The sequence below is a fragment of the Pseudorasbora parva genome, chromosome 19, assembly GCF_024679245.1.
Source record: "Pseudorasbora parva isolate DD20220531a chromosome 19, ASM2467924v1, whole genome shotgun sequence".
Classification (NCBI taxonomy): domain Eukaryota; kingdom Metazoa; phylum Chordata; class Actinopteri; order Cypriniformes; family Gobionidae; genus Pseudorasbora; species Pseudorasbora parva.
Window position 1 is genome coordinate 17,521,090 of NC_090190.1, and position 23,223 is coordinate 17,544,312.

Below are 23,223 nucleotides of genomic sequence, written 5' to 3' on the forward strand. Positions count from 1 at the left end.
TAAATAATGTAGCCTTGGTGAGAGGAGGCTTCTTTAACAGAAACATTAAGAAATCTTTTTACAGCCACTGAAAATAGACAGAGTAAATGTTGATATTAATATTAGATGTCTGATGTCAAACCAGATAAAAACAAAACAAAAAAAAACAATAATAATTGTTTCATAATCGTTCCCAACTTTTCTCCCACTGTCTTCCTCCCAGCCTCAGTCCAGCCCACTGCCCGGAGGCTTTTGTGGGATCATGATGCTCAGTAGTTCAGTGGATGTACCCAGCCCGGGGGGGATGAGCGCGGTGGCAGCCCGGAACGTGATTCGCAGTTCCAGCATTAGTGGAGCCATGTACAGCTTGGAGAAAAGCCCCAGCAGCACGGGGCCCGATGCCACAGGCCTGGTCGGAAACAAGAAGCGTCGCTCCAGCCTGGGAGCCAAGATGGTGGCTATCGTGGGTCTGTCACAGTGGAGCAAGAGCACACTGCAGCTTAACCAGCAAGGTGGGTAGCTTTGAAATACTCCCGTCTGGTTACTCCAGCTACCCTGCTGTTCTCTGTCAGATAGCACACTTGTTGTTTCTTTTGCCTCTGTTTGATCTTACTGTCACATTTTAAGAGCAAGCATTTCATGACATAGTTTGTCATTTCTGCTTGGAGTGTTTTGTTTCTCACTTCATTTCTTTTCTCTCCGCTTTCCTTCACCTCAACTCAACTCAAGCTTAACTTTCTTATCCTTAGTTGACTTTCCAGTTTTGCATTTACTAGGTTACTGTCAGTCTCACAGTCCTCAGCAGGGCCAAAACTTTCAGATTTTCAGACTTGAGGATTCTTACAATAAAATAAAAATAAAATAAATTAACATGTATTTAGAGAAATTTGATTCATTGTTCTTATAACAACAGGCTATTGATATTGCATTGGTGCAAACAGCATGTAAGTGTTTCATAGCAGTATCATTGATTTTTTTTTATTCAAGATATTCAATATAGTATTCCAACTATCACAAAAATGTCCTTCCTATTTTCATGAAGACATAACATTCAGGAATAAAGTATAAATAAATAAATATTAAACATAATCAAAGCGACTGAACGAGCTTCTAAACGCACAAATGGAAAATGTATCGATGAAGTGCTGTTATTTTAACCAGTGTTACTAACTAGACAAAATCTCATCTTTTACATGACCAGGATGGCAAAAAAAACAACAACATGGTCTTCATTTCTACTCTTCATGTTGTTGTTTTTTTTTGTTTCCACTTCTGGGCATCTGCTTTTAGATGCCCCTTTTAATTTGTTCTTCTTTGCGTCATTAACTTCATGTACACTATATTTCGGTGTGATAAATTTTACATTTATTTTTCTACTATTAATGGTTAAAATGTGTTTGCTTATTGACTTCAAGAAAAAAAATCATTTAAGAAAATGTCCACTAGTAATTTGAGTCACTAGCATTCTGAAGGGTCCATATGACTTTATAACAGCGCCTGCAATCCTCAATATATATTTATGCACATTTCTACCTATTTTCAGTTCTTATCGAATGTTCACCATGACTTCACATGTGCTGGGTCAAACTGTTCTTGCACAACTTAATTTTTTTGTGTGCATTCTGGGAATTTCAGATGTACTAAATACTTTATGCTGTATAAGGGATATGTTTTGGCCAGGTAAACAGCCATTTTTCAATTTTCTTTTGGTTTCATTGTGAATTTTTAATTTATTTTCTTTCTGTTATGTTAATTATTTTATGAATGGGACAAGATGTTATGTTGTTCGCCTGGTTTCGCTTTCAGCCACATTGTGTTTTGTGTTTCAACTGACATGTTAGAGCACAGTGTTACTCTTATGCCTACTTTCATTAACAACATTGGTATAGTATGTTTCATTGTGTTAAGAAGTAATGTAAAGATAATACTGAATGATAGTACTTGGGAAAAAATAGTTATCCAGATTAATGTATTTAGACAAATAATTGAATATCATAGAGACCTGTGGTTAGACTCTTAAATAGAAATTAGAACTGCAGCATTTTGGGAAATCGTTAAATTGTGATTACTCTGATAAAAATTGCATTTTAAAATACAACATAATCGACACCCCTAAAATGTCAAAGTTTTGATTTATGCTGTTGAATTTTACACGTTTATGTTGTGTCATAAAGGACAGAAAGTTATGCTAATGGTGAGGACAGGCTTAAAGTTCTGCATTAAACAGAAATTGTGATAATCTTTTCCCTATTTTAATGTATATCCGAGTGAAACAGCTTCTGGAAGAGAAAAATGTAGGGTGCAGGATTTGATTTTGTCTGGACCGTAGGAAGTTGTGTGTTGCTAACTATATGGATGCAGATCTGAGTGCCAGTTGTCGAGGATATTTAGGGTGCGTTCACACTTGTCATGTTTGGTTCGATTAAAACGAACCCTGGTGCGGTTGCTCGGTTAGTGCGGTTCATTTGAACATATGTGAACGCTGCCATCCGAACCCTGGTGCGCACCAAACAAGCGGACCGAGACCGCTAAAAAGATGGGTCTCGGTCCGCGTCCACGAACTCTGGTGTGGTTCGATTGATATATGAACGCAACACGGACCAAAGACATGTAAACGGACCAAAAACCGGACGTAATGTCACAAGATGCGATGCATAGTCAGCTGATTTGACGACGCGGAAAGATCGTGTATCCAAAATTAGTAACATTAACGTGAGAGGGCAAATGTGGAGCAACGAGGAAGTGCCTAATCAATATTTGGTAAGACGAGCATGTTTCGAAAATGCTAGAAAAAACGCACAAAAAGCATACCTGGCTCTTCTCATCAAAGTTCCTGTGTTGCCCATTATTAGCAGGTACAGACGACAGAACGGCCGTCTCTTTTGCATAAGAGACGCCCGTCTCTTTTCTGCACAACGGAGGAAATCCTGCTGCTGTTTTGAACATTTCATGAGCTCTTCATGAGTTCTCAGCGGGTAAAAATAATGCCATATGTACACGCATAAAATGACCGCGTGTAATCCAGCACACAGCATTGTTCTGAATGATCGGTAAACGAGCTCCTACGTCATATAAGCCGACCAATCAGGTTGTGACTGTCTCCCAGTGTAAAAATGCCAGTGTGAACGCTAAGCGGACCAGGACAATATGTTTTTGTTTTTGTTTTTTGGTCCTGACCAAAAGAACCAAACTAACCGAACTACAAGTGTGAACGCACCCTTAGTCCCAGCCTCCTGTGAGACATGTGTCATGAAGAGAATAGACGCCATTTTAAAGGAGAGCGAATGAGAGGTTAACATTTTTGATGCGAGGGCATATGAATTTGAATATGAATTTGCATTTGAAAGCACTGCAACATTCTGCACAAAAAAAAAGAATTGTCCACTTTCATTTCATGGTGACTTTAAAGCTTCTCTATCTCATTTGTTAAATTAAATTACATTACCAAGCCATATCACAGTTTCGTTTTTATTTCAAATAATTGTGCCGCCCTACAAGAAACAACCCAGAAAACCCTAGCAACTGCATAGAAGTGTGTTTAGAGCCACTGAGAACAACCCCGTCTTCAGAACAGTCAAGCACCATTCACATTTTCTTCAAAAAGTATATGAATTAGTCATCAATTTGTTTTAATAGGAAGCCCTTTCATTTGCTTCACTTCATCTGGTCTTTGTGCGTGTTTATTTGTGGCTGTAGGATATTAAAGCTATGGGTTAGTCAGCTGAGCATGTGAAGATCATGCCTTGCTCTTAGTCAAGCGCTGAACAGGCTAACCTTCCCATCGCCCTGTATGACTCACGGATGACTGGATGAGTGGCTGAGTAATACAGCATAACCTTGGCTTCTCTCAGGAATAAACCTGCATCTCAATTCCGTTTGGTTAGAAAAAGAGAGTCAAGCTGTGGATTTCACCAACCTAGATTAGAATCTGAGGATGTTTCTGTTGTCCACAGCCAGCTGCTCTTCCTTTCTTTTTATACCCTCTTATTTTTGCTTTCCTCCGGTGTAATTGTACTCCTGTGGGGTAATTACAGACTCTGTGCCCAGGGGAATTGTCTTGTAACTTTTTCTCTCTCTCTCTCTCTCTCTCTCTCTCTCTCTCTCTCTCTCTCTCTCTCTCTCTCTCTCTCTCTCTCTCTCTCTCTCTCTCTCTCTCTCTCTCTCTCTCTCTCTCTCTCTCTCTCTCTCTCTCTCTCTCTCTCTCTCTCTCTCTCTCTCTCTCAACCCGTAACACCTCCGTTCATCTTCGGAAGACAAATAAAGATATTTTTGTTGAAGGCTGATGGCTGAGAAAGGCTTTAGTTAATTAGAGTAATAGTTAATTAGAATCTCTCAAAGAATCGAATATACATTTTGGTCTATTGAGCATTATCTTCTCTTCCGCGTTTGTGTTCATTCTTTATTTGAGGACTGTAAACAAACGCGGAAGAGAAGACAATGCTGAATAAAGTTGTAATTTGTATTATTTTTGGACCAAAATGTATTTTCCATGCTTCAAGAGATTCTAATTAAAAAACAATTTAATTGTTTTTAACAATTTAATCGATTCTAATTATGTGATAAACTACTTTGATGATGTTTTTATTCCCTTTCTGGACATGGATAGTATAGTGTGCATTAACTTTCATGAAGGAACAGAAAAGCTCTTGGACTAAATATGCTCTGGGACTAAAATATAAAATATCTTAAACTGTGTTCCGAAGATTAATGGAGGTCTTACGGGTGAGGGACGACATTAGGGTGAGTCATTAATGACATCAATTTCATTTTTGGGTGAACTAACCCTTTAACATCTACATTAATAAGCAGTAATTAGGAGTTTATTGAGGCAAAAGTCATAGTTAATAGTTAATAGTGAGAATTGGACTCTAATCTAAAGTATGTCCCAAAATATATTTTCAGGGAAAAGTGTTAGAAGCGATTACAATAATGATAATGTCGGTGTAACGTTTCTACATCGCATTTACCATGGTGAATACAATGTCTTAAATCAATGATGAAGTGAATAAATTAAGTGACATTGACATTAATGACAATAAGTGACATTAAGTGATCAAATAACTTCTTACTGATGTTATACGTGTCATTTGGGAACGACACATTGTTTAACCAATTCAATTTTGCAATGTTTATTTTAAAATTTGGAAAAGGCATAAATGTTTGTTCTCCCAAAAAATGTCATCTTTTGCTCACCCTCTTGTCTTTTGAACCCCTAGTTACTTTCTTTCTTCTGTGTCATCAAAGAAAATATTTTGAGGTATGTCTCAGGGTTTTTTGCCCATTCAGTAGAAGTCAATGGTCACCAAAACGGTTTGGTTTCCAACATTCTTCAAAATGTTTTCTTTTGTGGTCTGGAGAAGAAAAGGAAGTCATTGTTTGGAACGACATGAGGGTGAGTAAATTGTGACATTTTAAAGGTCCCGTTTTTCGTGTGTTTTTGAAGCTTTGATTGTGTTTACAGTGTGCAATATAACATGAGTTCATTTTTCGCCTGTAAAAAAACACAGTATTTTTCACACAATTTACTTATCTGTATACCGCTGTTTTCTCTGTCCCTGACTATTTCCTTGTTCTATGAAGTCCCTCCTTCAGAAACACGTAACTAGTTCTGATTGGGCCAGCGCTTCCCGTGTTGTGATTGGACAGCAGCTTAGCGCACTTTGCCCGGAAAGGTCCCGCCTCTTACCATAACGGGGAGATGCAAACGCTCAATGTGCGCTCTTCTCCACGTGGGAGCGCAACAAGACCAAGCCCCCTTTTTTGTGTGTTCTTGTGGGCGGAGGGTTAGACAACAAACCGTTCTAGTGACATCATTCATGAAGGAAGTGCAGGGGTGTAGTCCAAACCGGCCGTTCGCTGTAGGCTTTGAAAGGGAACTTCTGTTAAATAAAATATCTCGCTTGGCATTGAACTTTGAGCTTCATAATTTTACAGGTATTATGCTCTAACAGCAACATTACACACTAACTAAAGTTGGAAAGTTGGGATCGTGAAGAACAGGACCTTTAATGGACTAATGGACAGTTGCTAGTTATTCTGAAAAGTTTTTAAGTAGTGGCATTAGCAAAGAGTCAGTCCTTGTTCTATTTTTCTCTTTAATTCTCTCAGTGGCTTATGCTGGTACGTTAGGTGCGCTTTATAAAGTATGACCTTTTCAGTGTGCTGTCGTCTCCCAGCAGGGCTGATGTGTCTCGAGGGCTGGGAAAGGGTGGGGGGTGGGGGGTTTGGTTCCAGGGTTCAACTGTCTGGGGCATCAGGGCCAGCACCTCAGCACCCGTCTGTCCTTATCCTGGATAACTCCTTTACTTTGCTCTGTCACATTTCCACTTCCACACACCGTGGATTCTAGCCAAGCAATTGAATGCGATACTGTGGTGTAGGTCTTATTCAGCTCTGAGTCAGTGATGCAATAAATGTGAGTGCATAAGCTCAGAGAGATTAAAAGAGCAATTGAGTGATGAAGGAGAATCGAATGGGTGATTGACTGACAAGACTGATAATAGGCCTACAGTGTAAGAGCCAATTTATTTTTTAAATTTATACTCAACTACAGGCCAGGGTCCTGATATGTAAATGTGGTTACCCTTGTGATAAAAAAGTGCACCTCATTTTTGTATATTCAATGTTCACTTTATTTATAAAGCACATAATAATACAACAAACGTTGAGCACAGTGCTTTACAAAGGTCAAAACTACATAATTATAAAATCACATTCAAATTCAATTTCATTGCACCGCCTTAAAATAAAACATAAAACAAAAGCATATAAACACCACTAGGACAAACTCATCTATGATCCAACGGCAAATAAAGAAAATACGTGTCATTTAAACTCTGTAAGAGTGGAGCGCTGCCGGATATAATGAGGTAACCCATTCCGCAGCCTAGGAGCAACGGCTGCAAAAGAGCAGTCTTCCCTCATTTTCTGGTACGTCTGGGGGACCACTAATTGATTTAATGAATCCGAGCGTAGCGATTTTTTTCAGTAAGTTGAATACGGAAGGTGATCTGGCAGAGGCTAGACTTTTACTTTATAACGTGTTAAATATGGATATTTAATGGAAATATCCGTTATTTTATCTCCGGAAAAAAATGGCAATTAGGGGGTAAAATAGGTTTTATGTTTGGAAGGTTGCCTGCTAAAATTCGCATTCTTGGGTCTATATATCACATAACTGTCGCTTTAACAAGCGGACATAGAATACAACCCGCGGAAAAAAACGCGGACTTGGCAACACAGTGCAGTTGAGCTCTGTTGACATTTGACAACAAACGTAAGGCGTCGCTTCGTTGCTCTGATTGGTTGTAGGTATATCCAATTGAGGTCTTTCCTGGTTCAGTTGAAACACACCTCAAAATTACAGCCCAATGGAGCAGTTTCAGACTTTTTGCGCACAAACACTATACTTGCCGTTTCATAAAATTATTGTAGAGCCACTGGAGTGAAAAGGGCTTCGTAACGTCGTCTTTAGTGTCTTTTATGGGTCTTGAGAGAGGAAATGACATTGGTGTTAATGAAAGCCTCACAGATCGGATTTCAACAAAAAATATCTTCCTTTGGGTTCCGAAGATGAAGGGAGGTCTTACGGGTGTTGAACGACATTAGGATAAGTACTTATTGACAGAATTTTCATTTTTGGGTAACTTAAACTAACCCTTTAAGTGCACTGATGTTTCTTAATGCACTTAAGTGCACTTTTTTCAGTTTTAGGTTTTAGGATGCTGATCGCATACTGTGCTTTAGCATGCTTTCTAACAGCTAAACAATTGGCACATTGCTCTTAAGTAAACTGTTTATATCCCAGATGTGGGCCAAGTTGTTCTACAACTTATCCTGCTAACCCAAGTAGGCCAACCTTAAAGAATGTGATCAAGACTGGCTATCTCTTAAAAAGCTTAATCCTTGGCATTGGCGAGTCGATATGAAATGAAAGCGAGCAGCTTACCTCATTTCTATCTGACATGTATTTGCAAACGATTCATTTTTAGACCATATGGGTGAGTTGCTGTCATGGCACAACATGGCACCTTCACTTTCCAGCATTACTGAGTGCCTCTGGCAGGCAGGCATCACTGGCAGCCGTTCCACCTCCATGGAGACTGTGAGGCAGCTTCACGCCACTCACCTGACGCTCGGTTTTTATTAAAGCACATCTGACGACACCGTCAATCTATTTGCTGTGGGGCCTTTGAACTGAGGGTCATGCTAATGAAGGGAGTGGACCTATATTTAGATACCGTATATCTGAACATGACACTGAGAGAATGAAAACACACACAGATCCCTGCCATCAGAGTTCATTGTGTCCTAGCTAGTTAAGGGGTTTTGATTTCATGGTTTTCTCTACAGGTCAGCCTGTATGTAGACATGGGCCAAAAATAAAAGAAAATATCAGAGATGGAACTCAAGTAAGGGTCGTAAGAGAGACAAACAAACTTGACGGTGTTGTGAAAAAGAAGTGTGCTTAAATGTGCACTTGTAGTGAAATATAGGTTAGATCTTAAAGTACACTGACTGTGTTTCTTAAAACACTTAAGTAGTCACTTAAATTTGATTCTTTCATAAGACTGTTTAATAGTATGTTTCAGAATCAATATAGTTTTTAATACTGTGATGCCTAAATTCACTTGTTGCATTTAAAAATGTATTTTAGTTTTCATTGACTTTGTCATTGATTTAGATAAAATAGTATAACATTGTAACATGGACCATTTATCAGTTATAGGCTATAATATGAAAAACAATTAGCCTATCAACTTATTGTATTGGCCAGAATTTTAATCTCAGTCAATCCCTACCCTAATTATTACATTTGGTCCTGTAATAATTGAATAAGTTCTGAATGCTCTTACATTTTGTGTCTCTTGAGATTCACTCAGCTCATTTAATTCCAAATAAATATCTGAACAGTAGAAATGTATGCAGACTTTGCACCTCACATGCCCTATTTATACATCCTAGAATGTTGTTGCCCTGCGTCGTTTTCATCTCAGTCTTGTTTTATTCATAATTGAAGTAATGCATTGTGCTCCATGGTTCACCGCAGCAGTGGAAGCTATATAATAACTTGTAGGTTTTTAGGTCAGTTGATGTGTAGTTTTTTGTTTTATATTATCATGCGGAAATTAGCAAATAACATGTTTTGTTTCATTTCTGTGGCTTAAGGTGTTTGCGCAATAAAACTCCCACTTGGGTTCTGCTCGGCTTCACAGCCTTCGGTCAAGATGTGTCATTGAAATCAATTTGGACTGCTGTTACACACTCTAGATGACACACTGATCGATATATCGATCAAGAGGGTGAAAGAAGGTGTTGTTTTCTGTGTGGTGTCTTACATTTCTCTCCTTATAGACATCTCTTTCACAATGAGCCCAGCTGGACACCACTTCACGGGGGTGAACAGCCTCCATTCCCGCCAGCAGAGTGACATTAAGAAAATGGCATTAAACAGCTCTTGGACTCTTATTCATTGGCTTTGTAATTGTGCTTGGCCTGCTTCCATTAGGAACATGAATTAAATGTTTAGTGCTCTCATAGCTCTTTTCGTCCTTTTGAAAATGGCGGATCAAGATCATCACAATGACACTGAATATCATGCAAGACAGAATAGTTCACCCAAAAAAGCTTTTGGTTCCAAACCCATGACTTCTTTTGTGGAACAGAAAACACTGTCAGCAAGGAGTTAGAAAAGAGATGGAAATAAAAGAGCTGGATGTATTGGCAAGCCATTTTAATGAAAACAAAACTCAGAATATACACTGCTCCAGATATCAGTGAACAAAACACGGTTAACAAAACAAAAACTTATCAATGAGGAGATCTGACAAAGAACAAATGAAAATGAGGGCTATATAAACACTAGGGACTAAACAAGATAATGAATTAACACTGGCACATTAGGGTAAATCAAAAACCATGCCAAGTAATGAACTAAGACGAAGGAAACACTGGAAACTGAACTGGAAACTGTGCAAATCAAACAAATCTCAAACCCAGAACAGACGTGACAAACAGGCACAGTGATTCATTTTTGGATGAACTATTCCTTTCATTTCTGTGCACTTTGTTATTTCCACTTGAGTAACAGTTATTTGTGTTGGGTAGCATTTCCTTTTTAGAGCTCGCCTGCTATTCTTAGCAGGTATAAGAAGGTGCAAGTACGCACAGTGAGTTGGTAAGAGCGTCTCCGACCCTGTGAGCTCTGAGTCATTCTTCCACAGCTCTAACCCTGCTCTCCTGGCAAGCCCTGCACTCCCAAAAACAGCTCAGGCACAGACTCAGTGGAGAGTACTTTTGGCGCGGCTATGAATGCGCATTAACTAAAAAGACATGCACTTAACACAGCAGGCAAAAGGATAATTGGATGGGAATGTGAGTTTTTGTTTAATTTTATATTCCGTTTGAGTAGATCTTCTTCAGAGGAGGGGTCTTCTACATTTTTTTAAAAGGGGTGATGAATTGAGAAATCAACTTTCCCTTGAACTTTTGATATATAAAAGGTCATGATAATATAAGATTATCCTGTAAGTTTAAGAGTTGAAAACTTCCTTTTTAGTCAAAGAAAATCTTTTATAGACACCAGGCCCAGAAAACGATCGTGAGCTTCATTCTTACGTCATAGCGCTACGAAACACCGCCTCTACAGAACGTGTAATTCAGTAGCCCCGCCCACCGACTCATGGAGATGTTCGGATCACTAGCCAGCAGCAATAAACATGTGGAAGAAGATAGCAAGATATTGTGGAAGTACACAGTCGCTGTATAAGCTTCCTTTGGATCATAATATTAGGAATGTGTGATATTTAATTTATTTTTTATGACGTTTCAGCTTACGTGGGGAAGAATGTTTGTGTGTTCGCTTCATTTCACTGCGGAATCGTTTGTAAACAAGCCTCAAGTGTTGGATTTGCAGACACAATGCTGTGCCTTCTATATTGGATCGACAGGAATGGTGCAACAAACTTATGTGAGTAAAACGTCTTTTTAATGTGAAATAGTACTAGTCCCGGGGCTGTACCAGACCAAAACGTATGCCCGACGGCAGAAATTCGTTCTTGATCTGTGCGCGCATGTGTGTGTGTGTGTATGTATGTGTGTGTGTGAGTGCACGTGCGCGGTTCACGCTTATATCGACCGATCATGCGGGTGCGGGCCATGTAATACAATCGTGGGTGGATGAGAAATAAATCATTGTGTTTGTTTGATAAAGACAAATTGAAGTTGCCGCTTTCAAAATAATCTCTCCCTCATATGAACTGAACTGATGGGGGCATATATATGACAGCGGAGCTGAAGCTCTTCTCCAATTCTAGCCGTGGGCGTTTACTTCCAAGTCTCCAGTGCGGCACGCCCATCAAAACCCAGCGTTTTGAAGAAAGCCTCAAAACCAGAGTAGAAAATAGCCTATTGCTTATTAGTTATGATGTTTTTGAATGTAAAAACCACACGAACGTCATTAGTTGACCTCAGACAACAGTATATAAAAAAGAAAAAAAGCCAGTTCATGACACTTTTAAGAAGTCAGGGGTCCCCAAACTCGGTTCTGGAGGGCCACTGTCCTGCAGAGTTTAGCTCAACCCCAATCAAACACACCTGAAACTGTGAATCAATGCGTGCATCTCAATCAGCTCCATAGGTCAGTTGTCAGGGCACAGATCAGAACAAAAGTCAATGGGCTGACTCCCTGATCAGTGCCCTGACTATTGAACTAGGGATTTTACATTTACATGCACACCAGTAAGCTTATAAATCACAAATATCAGCTTATTGAAATAACCAGTTTTCCCTGTTTACATGCAAACCAGTAAACTGACACCGCAAGTAAACCACGTTTACATGACTTTATTAATAAACCAGGTTATTTCCTTGTAATGACGTCAAAAATAATAATTTCCGTATGACTCAGAGTACTCCAAATGTTATGTCACTTGTGATTTTAACTAAAGCGTGCACCGTGTCAGCAGTAGATTTACGGCTTATATTATCCCTCATGCAGTTACAGATGCAGCTTTTTGACTGAAACTCTTCTACTTCTGCTGCATGAGATGAGAACACATCTTTACAATTTTCTGGTTCTTAAAAGAGTCTGCGTTTGTGATATATCTCCTTATTTCATGCAAAACACTCACTGGATGCATTTAAATCTGCTCAAAGTATGCGTTATTTGTCATCTATCACACATGCGCACGTCAATAAGCTGACAGAAAGCAGGTCAAAGGGTTTTTACTTGCCGCACGAAATCTGGTAAGAGCAAAAAAACTACCTGTCCCGACCAGTTTTATGCGGGTTGGAGCTAAACTCTGCAGGACAGTGGTCCTCCAGGGCCAAGTTTGTGGAACCCTGACCTCATTGTTGTAGTTATGTGTGTGTTTGATTTCAAATCAAGGTGGTTTTTTTTGTACTCGTGGCTGCTACAGGTCAGGTTTTGTATTACTATTGTTCACACAATATTGTGTTATTTGTGTTAAGTGTTGTTGCGTGTGACTTGCTGGTGTTGTTTTCAAAAAGGTTGAACTTTCTAACATTAATAAGGGTTATTGTTCACAACACCTAATGTATTAATACATTCAGTTTAAAAAGCACATATAAGAAAACAACTTGGGTTTACCAAAGTCCTGTACAGGGTCATAAAAAAACACACATGTAATAAAAAAAGCTCACACAGCTCTTTTACATATGCCAAGTTAAAAGCCATAAAACAGAATAAAAATGCAAAAATAAGTAAATAAAAATAAATGTTGAAGGGAGAGTTTATACAAAAATGAAAATTATGTCTGAAATATTTCACCTTCATAAATACATCGTAAAAGTAATCAGTATGAGTCAAACGGTTTAATCCAAGCGTTTTAAAGGATGAACAGATTTAATTTAGGCTTTTATTCACATGTAAACATCTATACAAATTTTTAGAGCATATTAAATATGGTAAACAGTAACTCAGATGTGCTTACTTGATTTACAAGAACCAATGAGGTTTGTTCTCATGGGTCAAACTGTATGGTTGAGCTTCTGTTTTTATCTATCTGTCTGTCTGTCTGTCTGTCTATTTTAGCTTGACATCCCCCCCCCCCCCCTATTGTTTATACACTTAAAATAATGTATTGTTAGTCTGGAGAAATACACATGATATAGTCCTAATTCAGTACTGTCCTAAATAGGATAATAACACATTGATCGGTATAATACAGTTTCAGCACAAAAAAAGTTTAAATGATTACGCAATGCTTCTGCAACTTTAAAACGTTAAAAAAAATATTTCCTGCTGTGTTCAATCAGCGGATCATTGCTTATTTTTGTAGAGAGTCATTATACACTTTCTTCCCTGTTTATTTGACACAGGGCTCAACACATTGTTAGAAGTGTTTGCAGTCTGAAGAGCTGAAATGCAGTCCTGTTATGTGTGTCTTTCCCCTTGAAAGTTGGTTAGCTTTCAGTGACATATTTTTAGTTGTCATCTTGATGAGTTGTACTCTCCTTGTGAGGCCCCTGTGATGAGAACGCTGTTTTCACTGGCATCTCCTTCTGTCTGCACTGCCGTTTCAGAATCGCTGTGATGATTTTGGAAGCTGTTCTAGAGCGATTATTCCTCTCCATCCTCTTTTATCTCTCCATCTTTTACTGTTCCCAGTATATGTTGACGCAAGGTTTGTCATGATAATGCAATTCTAGAAGTCGACACCAAGGGAATTTCACATTTCTTGATACTAGCTTCAAAAAAGAAAAAACTGATGGAAAAACTCTCATACTTCTTTATTTTAAAGAATATGCACTATATTATTATTTGGTTTACTGTAGGCTTGGGGTTTGGTTATGGTTAGTTGTATGTAATTATGCTTATAGTTATAGTTATAACTAACACATGTAATGTATGAGAAGGACACTAAAATAGTGTTACCAAGCATTTGATTCTCAAAATGTTTCCAGATTTTGATGATATTTAATATATATAGATTTTTTTTATATATAGTTACAAAGTACATACACATAATAATAAACACAGTGATCACTTAAGGTTTTTTCTAAATGAACACAAAATGAATATTTAAAATCTCTTTTGTAAATGTTTAAAGGCACCAAAATAAAAATATGAAATATAAAAAAACTTGAAAATTATATAAAACGTGTAGCCTGGTTAAACTCAGACCATTACTCAGAGTTATGGTCTGGCAAAGCTTCATAGACAAATCATTTCCAAAGGGCCTTCACCAACAGACGATGACGTATGCAGAGAGACGGAGAAACATCTGAGAAAGCTATTCTGTTTGTGATTTTGAGGAAGATGTTGCAATGGCTTCTGACGACTTTTGCTGTTGTTGTAAAGAAATATGATAATAGCTGGTGTCCACCGCCACTCCATCAACATTTTTGCAAAATTTGGAAAACCTAATAGCATCTCAGACCGACTGAAACATCTCGGATTGACGGTCGAACAGAAAACATCAGGCTCTGATCGCATTTGCCCCCGTTGTAAGGCATTTGCATTGTGATTAGAATGCGATTTGCAATATTTTGAAAATAAAATACTGAAAGTCTCACAAACTTTATTCAAATTCAGTCATTTGAGATGTGTCAGATAATTTTCAGACTCGAGCATAGTTACGCTAGTTATTTATTTATTTAAGTTATTTAAAAATTTAACATGACTACCAGATCAAGTCTGAGGAAATAAGCACAAAAAGGCCAGATACAGAGGTGTGTGTGCGTGTTATGATCACACTCCCCATCCTCCTCATCAAAGTAGCCGGTGTAATCCACAAGTTTAAATGGCTTAAAACAGACGCGATAACTGATTCGAACGAGTAATGTTCTGTAACGGAGGCCAGCTAGTAGTATTTGCTGTGCGAGTAAACGTCACTCCTCTGACCTCAAGAGATGCTCTATCAACTGACGCTAGAGGTTGCAGCCTTTAGCCTCCTTGTTAGAGCATCCGACTCTCATGGCGGTGGATCCGGGTTCGAGTCCTGCCAGGAGCAGGCGGTCCGAACAGAAGGGGTTACAGTTCCACGGCGGCATCCATCTTTGAATTGTGCAAAATCTGCTTCACCGTTGCTGCGCTGTTGTCACCGTGTAAGCAAAGATATTGCGATAATATTGCTATTATTCAATGTATCGCCCAGCCCTAGCATGAAGGTCAGCACATCAAGTACACCATATGGGACAAGATATTGTATTTCGGTAGAATTTTGAGTCAGTACACAGTGAAGTACTGAAGTACTGGCACTTTTGAAATCCCTAGATCATATATTTATGAGTTCCCGACACACTTAATATCTATGTCCAGCTCTGGCTTTTTAATCTTCTCAAGGGTGATGTGGACTTTAGTGTTCTGTGCTCTTGCTTCTTGTTGCTGCCTCTTTTACTTCCTCTCTCATCTATCATTGATTTCTCTTTCTTTTCTGTCCCTTTGCTGTGTATTTGCCCTCCTTTTCCCAAACCATAGATATGTCTTTCTTTTTGTCCTCTCATGTTGTAATGTTTCATCTCCCTTCTGTCATCCTTTACCTTTGTTTTGCACATCTATTCCTGGAAAGGTGTGTGCCACAATGCCTTCAGTGAGTAGATTAGCCACAGGAAGTGAATTTAAAGGTGTCATTCAAATTAATATTGACATAGACTAAGTAGATGCTGACCACACATGCACACTTTGATCTAAAGAAGCTTTTGTTCACAACCATAAAGTACATGCTCTAGAAAACACATTGCTTATGCAGATACAACTCTACTGGGTGTTTCTTTGATGATACCTAATCAGATTTCATTAGACCTAATGATCCAATGTTTTAGGAATTGGATTTGGATTGAAAATGCCTTTTAAATTCCAATTTAAACTGAGGTATCAGAATACAGAACTGCACTTAGAACTTGGTGAAATAGGACCCTATATTAACGATCTAAATGCATGCACCCTTAAAAACAGAGGTACCAGGAAGAACCAAAAATGGGGTTTCAGTGATGCCATAGAAGAACCATTTTTGGTTCCCCAAAGAACCGTTGTGTGAAAGGTTCTTTAAAGAACCATTTTTTTCTAACCATTTTATAGTCTAAAGAACCTTTTTGCACTGCAAAGAACCTTTTGTGCAATGGAAAGGTTCTTTGGATATTAAAGGTTTTTCATAGAACCCCTCAAAAAAATGCTGGGTTAAAAACAACCCAAGTTGGGTTGAAAATGGACAAACCCAGAAATTGGGTTGTTTGAACCCATTAAATTGACCCATTAAAACAACCCAAATTCCGGGTTTGTCCATTTTCAACCCAACTTGGGTTGTTTATAACCCAGCATTTTTTAGAGTGCATATACACCCTGCCAAATAACTATTTAAGAACCTTTATTTTTAAAGGGCTAGTTCACCCAAAAATTAAAATTCTTTCAATAATTACTTACCCTAATGTCGCTCGACACCCCTAAGACTGCCGTGCATCTTCTGAGCATAGTTTATGATCTTTATTTAGTCCAAGAGCTTTCTGTTCCTCCATTGAATATATTGGGTATACTGTCCCTTTCCAGAAAGGGAATAAAAACATCTTCAAAGTAGTCCATATGTTACATCAGTTGGTTAGTTAGAATCTCTTGAAGCACCGAAAAATACATTTTGGTCCAAAAATAACAAAAACCACGACTATGATATATATGCTCCAAATGAGCATATTAGAAGGATCATGTGACCCTGAAGAATGTGTGATGGCTCACGGAAAAAATACATTCTGAAACATTATCAACATATTTAAATAGAAACAAATATTTATGTTTTATTGAGATTTTGATCAAATAAAAGCAGCCTTGGTGAGCATAGAGCCTTCTTTTAACCCTTAAATGCATGACTGTTTCGCCAAACATTCTTACATATTCGGGTCGTTAGCGACCCGGATCTATATTTAACATGAATAGACCTCTACCTGTCGTGATAATATATAAAACTCATGATGTTAAAGTAACACTTACAGAAGAATAAACTAAAACCTATTTCGTTACCTTTTGGAGCTTGGAAGGATTCAGTTTGAGCAGATGTTTAATACCATCATCATCTGTCCTCGTCAGAGTTCATTTACCAGTATATTCAGCATCTGCCTCATATTCGCGATCTCGAGCATATTCTCCAAACTCTTTTTCAAACGTCTTCAAAGAGACAGTGACACTAATATTTGATTGTGTTTAGTACTTCCTCTCTGCAGTAAATCACTAAGCCATTTCAAGTTTTGCAGATTATAATTATTATTGTTTCGTTTTCTCTCAGAGGTAACTATGAGTGAAACGTCACTTCATCATTGTGTAACGGGGCAACAGAATAAGTATTCAATATACTCTAACAAATAGAGGTTAGATGAGGCCTAGGTTCGGCTCTAGGAGGATTTAAAAAGTAGAGATTTTGGGCCAAATTAAATTCAAGCAATTTACAGCCGGCAATTTTTATTACAAAGATTTAAACAACTTTAGAAAACAACCTTTCACAATTTACGTCAATACACAATATTCTGGTTGTTGTTCAGCACCATGAATCAAGGAAAAATGGTTGATATTGTGTCCGAAGTTGAATGTGAAGTCCAGGAAGAAAAAAACAAACAAAAAACAGTCCCAATAGTCCTTCTGGATTCCTTGTGTGGGTGTAATACTCAAATGTTCGTGTGTAAAGGCCTTTTGTGTGTGTGTATGTGCTTAGCTCTCAATTCGATCCGTGTTGACTCGCAATGATTCTTTTTGAATCGTAGATCAGGGTCTGGCTCGCCGTTCGAAGGTAACGTAGATCATTCAAACAGAATCAGCATTCAAAAAAACCAATCTGCACAAAACAATGCAGTCACATTAACATTTCTTGTGTGTTAACAATTTCTAAACTGATATCTATTATCAGCTGCACAAAATGTCCGTGATTGCAAGTGTTAATCCAACACGTGACAATAAAAGTGCACACAAGCACGCTTAAACACATAAGTGTTTAAATATGCAACATCTCTTTGTATAACATCTCTTTGTATAACATCTCTTTGTATAACATCTCTTTGTATAACATCTCTTTGTATAACATCTCTTTGTATAACATCTCTTCTCACTCGGTTGCATTTACATACTCAAATGAACGACTCTGCAAATTTGACCTTCTGAACATACAAAAGTACATCCTTAAACAGCATATATAACTCTGATTGGTTTATAGGAAACATATAGAGAAAGATAAATGTCAATTTGAATGTCAAAATAATGCAAAAGAAGCAAAACTCACCAGAGTTCTCGCAAAAGAAACACCAGTAAATCAAAAACATTGACTGGTTCTTTTTCCTCAGTAACAGGATATCAGCAACCTGAACGGTTAATAACAACCTTTATCAAATATACACATAGAAATCGTATCAAACATATCAAAATCGAATTGTTTGTGAGATCTCACGCTAACCTCGTGCGTGCATGTTCAGCGGTCTTCTTCGTCTGAATTCGATATAGATCGACTCACACAACATACCGCAGAGTTAAACGCCCTCTAGTGGATAATCATAGTACTGCATCAAAGCTACATGAGTTTCCTTGTGGTTTACAAATTAAAAGTAGTTACAAACAAATGTAATTTAGGACTCAAAATAAAGAAAAATATGAAAATACAATTCAAAGGGGTTACATCCTCCCCTCCTGAACCTGCATGCGTCTCTGCATGTGGTGTACTTATAAAATCATTGCTCTATCAGGTGTCAGTATTCTAACCTCAGGGAAATCATCTGACTCAAGGGCTTGAGTGAAGGCTTTGTTTAACCCACTTAACAGGGATTGCATGACTAACACTAAGGGGTTTCCTAATGAAGTGTATGTTAGTCTATCAGGTGGCTCCCTGATTCTGGTAGAACGTCTGGACTCCGGCTCTGGTATTTCGTGCACAGGGGTAGTTCCATTTCTTTCAACGTTCTCCTCAATCTGTATTTCACTGTTGTCCTCTTTCCTCAATCCATCTCTTTTTCCCTCAACAGGTTCCGTTCTATGCCGGATCAACTCCTCAAACTTATCATCGTTGACTTCAACAGCCTCCGAATCCAGTTCCTTGACAGGTGAGTTTTCCACATTTTCTTTCAGGGTATCCTCAGGTAAGTGTGTTTCTCCCTTTTCAGAGAAAGCTACTTCTTCTGCGTTTCCCTCATCAAATTTCACATGCTCAATTCCATCATCAAGATTTTCCACATCTCCACAAGGTTCAAATGAGTTTGCATTTGGATTCAGTGCTGTCTCACAGGGACTTTCCTCCCCGTGTGTGTAAGGCACTTCCTTGACAATCGTTACGATAGGATATGGCGTATCCTGGATGATTTGGGGAAAGTATAAATCTGGTTCTCCATCAACATCATAAGCTTGTTCATTACCATCCTCCAGAACAGTTGGTGATTCATTAGAACAAGTCGTTCTTTCCTTTCCCTCCATCCTGTTCTCTTCATCACTGGAATTGGCAGGTGCTAAGAAACCACAGGGCAAGAGTAAATCTCGATGTAGGGTTCTTTCAGGTCCGTCAGTAATAAGAGGCTTCACAATATAGACTGGAGAATCAGTTATTTGCTTGACTACTTGATAGATTGTCTTGCTCCATCGGTCAGCTATCTTGTGCTTGCCTCTTATGCCAACATTCTTGACGAGAACACGGTCTCCAGCTTGTAAAGTGGATTCTCTCACTTTCAAATCATATCGTTGCTTGTTGCGAAGAGCTGTCTTCTTACTGTATTCAACAGCAATCTTGTAGCTTTCTTGCAAACTCTCTTGAAGCTTTTTGACGTACTCGGCATGACTAACTCTCTTTTCCCCTTCAGGCTTGATACCGAAGGCTACATCGATGGGAAGGCTTGGTTGTCTTCCAAACATCAACTGATAAGGTGAGAAACCGGTGGTGTCATTTTTCGTACAGTTATAGGCATGTACCAGAGGCTGTACAAAATCACGCCATTTGGTCTTGTCTTCTTCTTGAAGAGTTCCGAGCATTTGGAGAAGAGTTCGGTTAAACCGCTCCACAGGATTTCCACGTGGGTGGTAAGGAGTGGTCCTAGTCTTCTTTATACCCAGTAGAAGACAAAGATCTTTGATCACGGCAGATTCGAAATCTCGACCCTGGTCACTGTGCAGGCGTTCTGGTATCCCATAATGAATGAAGTAGTTACTCCAAAGTGCTTTAGCAACTGTCCTTGCTTTTTGATCAGCTGTTGGAATTGCTACAGCATACTTTGTAAAATGATCAGTGATGACTAAAATGTTCTTAGTGCCTTTACCATCTGGCTCAAGAGAAAGGTAGTCCATGCAGACTAGTTCTAAAGGTCGGCTGGTCTCGATGTTAACAAGGGGAAATGCTTTTTCGGCTTTTGCCTTTCTTCTGATACACCGCTCACAGGTACTGACCTTGTTTTCAACATCCAAAGACATCCTTGGCCAATAGAAACGCGTACGAACTAAATCCAATGTCCGCTCCACTCCCATATGACCTACCGAGTCATGCAAAGCTTTTAAGACAACTTCCTTGTATTTTTGAGGTAGAACTAGCTGATAGAAGGGCTCTCCTCTATTCATACGCTTCCTGTAGAGGACTCCATCAAGAACTACAAGTTGGTGAATCAGTCGAAGTACAAGTTGGACTTCTCTGTTTTCTTGCTGCCTTACACGGTAAGAAAGACGTTTGCCAGTGTTCAAGAGGTGAGTCACTCTACTAATGACAGGATCACTTGCTTGCTCTGCAGCCCAATCTTGTTGCGACATCCTGGGAAGGGTGCTGGAACCAGGAAGAAGTTCAGCTTCTGAGAATTCAACTGGGATGGCATTAGCATCAATGGCAAGACATTCCAGAGCAACAGGTAAATTGGCATCTTTTTCTGCCACAGTGTGTCCATACAGTTGATGCTTTTGACAAATGGCTATCACTGCTTCCTTAGGAAAAGAAATCCTATTTTCTTCATTCAGAAACCGGGAGATAAACTGACTGATGCGGTCATCTTCAACCTGGGAACTGTCATCGGTATCTACCTGATCATGCGGTCGCCTGGAGAGACCATCAGCATCTTGATTTTTCTTCCCAGCTCTGTAGCGAATGCTGAAGTTGAAAGTAGACAGGGCCGCAAGCCACCGGTGTCCTGCAGCATCCAGCTTGGCAGACGTTAATATATATGTGAGGGGATTATTATCGGTCATGATGGTGAACTCGGCCCCATACAGATAGTCATAGAACTTATCCGTCACTGCCCACTTTAAGGCTAAAAATTCCAACTTGTGGGTGGGATAACGCCTTTCACATTTTGACAACCCTCTGCTTGCAAATGAAATCACTCTCATACAACCATCTTGTTCTTGGTACAAGGCAGCACCAAGACCATGGAGACTAGCATCTGTATGTAAGATGTATGGTAATTTTGGATTTGCAAATCCCAATACTGGGGCTGTGGTCAGCTTCTGAATTAGTGTCTGGAATGCGGTGTCACACTCAGGCGTCCATCTACCACCAAAAGGTTTCTTGAAATCAGAATTGGAGGCAGGCTTAAAACCCCTTGCATTCCTTCGAGGTGGACAACAGCCAACTGTTAGTGCATTTAATGGTTTGGCAATTTTGGAGTAATCTCTAACGAACCTCCGATAATACCCGGTGAAACCCAAAAAGGACTTCAGTTCACTGATATTTGTCGGCTTTGGCCAGGTGGTGAGTGCAGAGATTTTTTCAGAGTCTGTTTCTACGCCTTTCTCTGAAACAATATGTCCCAGATATTTCACAGATTTCATGAAAAAGTGGCATTTGTTTGGAGATAGTTTTAGACCAAACTCTTTCAGCTGGTTCAGGACTTTCATGAGGCGTTCTTCATGTTCCTCCAGGCTGTTTGAGAAAACGATGAGATCGTCGAGGAAGACAAGGACTTCTTTGAGATGTAAAGTGCCCATGCACTTTTCCATGACACGCTGAAATGTACTAGGTGCATTAGTCACTCCCTGCGGCATTCTATTAAATTCCCAGAAGCCCATAGGTGTTACGAATGCTGTCTTGTACTTATCCTCCTCTTCAACCTCCACCTGATAATAACCCGACTTAAGATCCATGACAGAAAACCATTTGGATCCTGTCAATGCAGAAAACGTTTCCTCAATGTTAGGCAGTGCGTAGGCATCTTTGATCGTCTGATTATTTAGTTTTCGGTAGTCTATGCATAGGCGGATAGCACCGTTCTTCTTCTTCACAATGACTATTGGCGAAGCGAAGGGGCTTTCCGATTCACGAATTATATTTGCATCTTTAAGCTCCTGGAGATGAAGCCTAACAGCTTCATAATCTGAAGGGTGGATGGGCCTCACTCTCTGTTTAAAAGGAGTTGGATCTGAAAGCCGAATTCTGTGCTTGACAGCTGTAGTGTGCCCATAGTCAAGATCACTCATTGCAAATACCTCATGGATGGAGTTGAGCTTTGTTGTGATTCTAACTTTCCACTCTTCAGAAAGAGATGAATCTGTGAAATCGAATGTAACCTTATTTTCAGGATTGGGGGAACATAGAGCATTGCAGCCGACTCTAGTAGTGGGAGACACAACACTTGGCTTTTTTTCTTTTGCTGAGGTATTCGTTAAGGAGGACAGAGCTGACGGAATATAGAGCTCAGCTAAACAACAGTTAGCTGGGAGTGTGATTTCATGTGCTGTTTCATTCTGGAGGATAATAGGGACTTTAAAAGAGGTCCGCCTGGGACTGGTCAGGACGTAGCTGCACAAAAGCAGACCACCAGGGAGGCTGGAGTGAGTGGATGGCTCTATTACAAGCGGAGCATCAGCAACTGTTGCTACATTCCTAGCATACCCATCCAGGACCATCTTTTGACCCGCTGGAATGGCAACACATTTCTGACCCTGTAGTTTGACTTGGCCCACTTTACCGTTGCTTTGTCCCAGGAGGTATCTGTGCAACAGAGTTTTCAAAAATGGTGCATGTTGGAATTTGTCTTTGGGAGCAGCATAACTGCTGTCGTTTGTCACACAAGATGTAAACAATAGGTCAAGGGTGTTGGTTCCAACCAGTACTGGAACTTCCGCATTGAATTTGTAGTCAGGGATGACAAGTGCAAGTGTAGATACTGTTTCAGCCTTTCCAGCAATATTCTCTGGGAAATGTATACTAACTTTAGTATAGCCCAAGTATGGTACGGTCTGGCCCCCAGCTCCTTCAACTTCAATAAGATCATCGAGAGAGAGGATTGGAGAAGATGACAGATATGTATCGTAGAAAGACTTGGACACTGTGGTCACTTGTGACCCTGAATCAA

At 39.3% G+C, this 23,223-nt stretch overlaps 1 protein-coding gene across 1 annotated transcript in view; it reads left to right on the forward strand.

The window, feature by feature from the left end:
- Positions 1–23,223, forward strand: part of rims3 (regulating synaptic membrane exocytosis 3) — a 94,664-nt gene that overhangs the window by 15,185 nt on the left and 56,256 nt on the right. The window contains exon 2 of the mRNA XM_067425254.1: positions 203–491. Coding sequence (XP_067281355.1) covers positions 242–491 — 250 coding nt within the window. The 5' untranslated portion in view covers positions 203–241. The remainder of the gene's footprint in view (positions 1–202; positions 492–23,223) is intronic.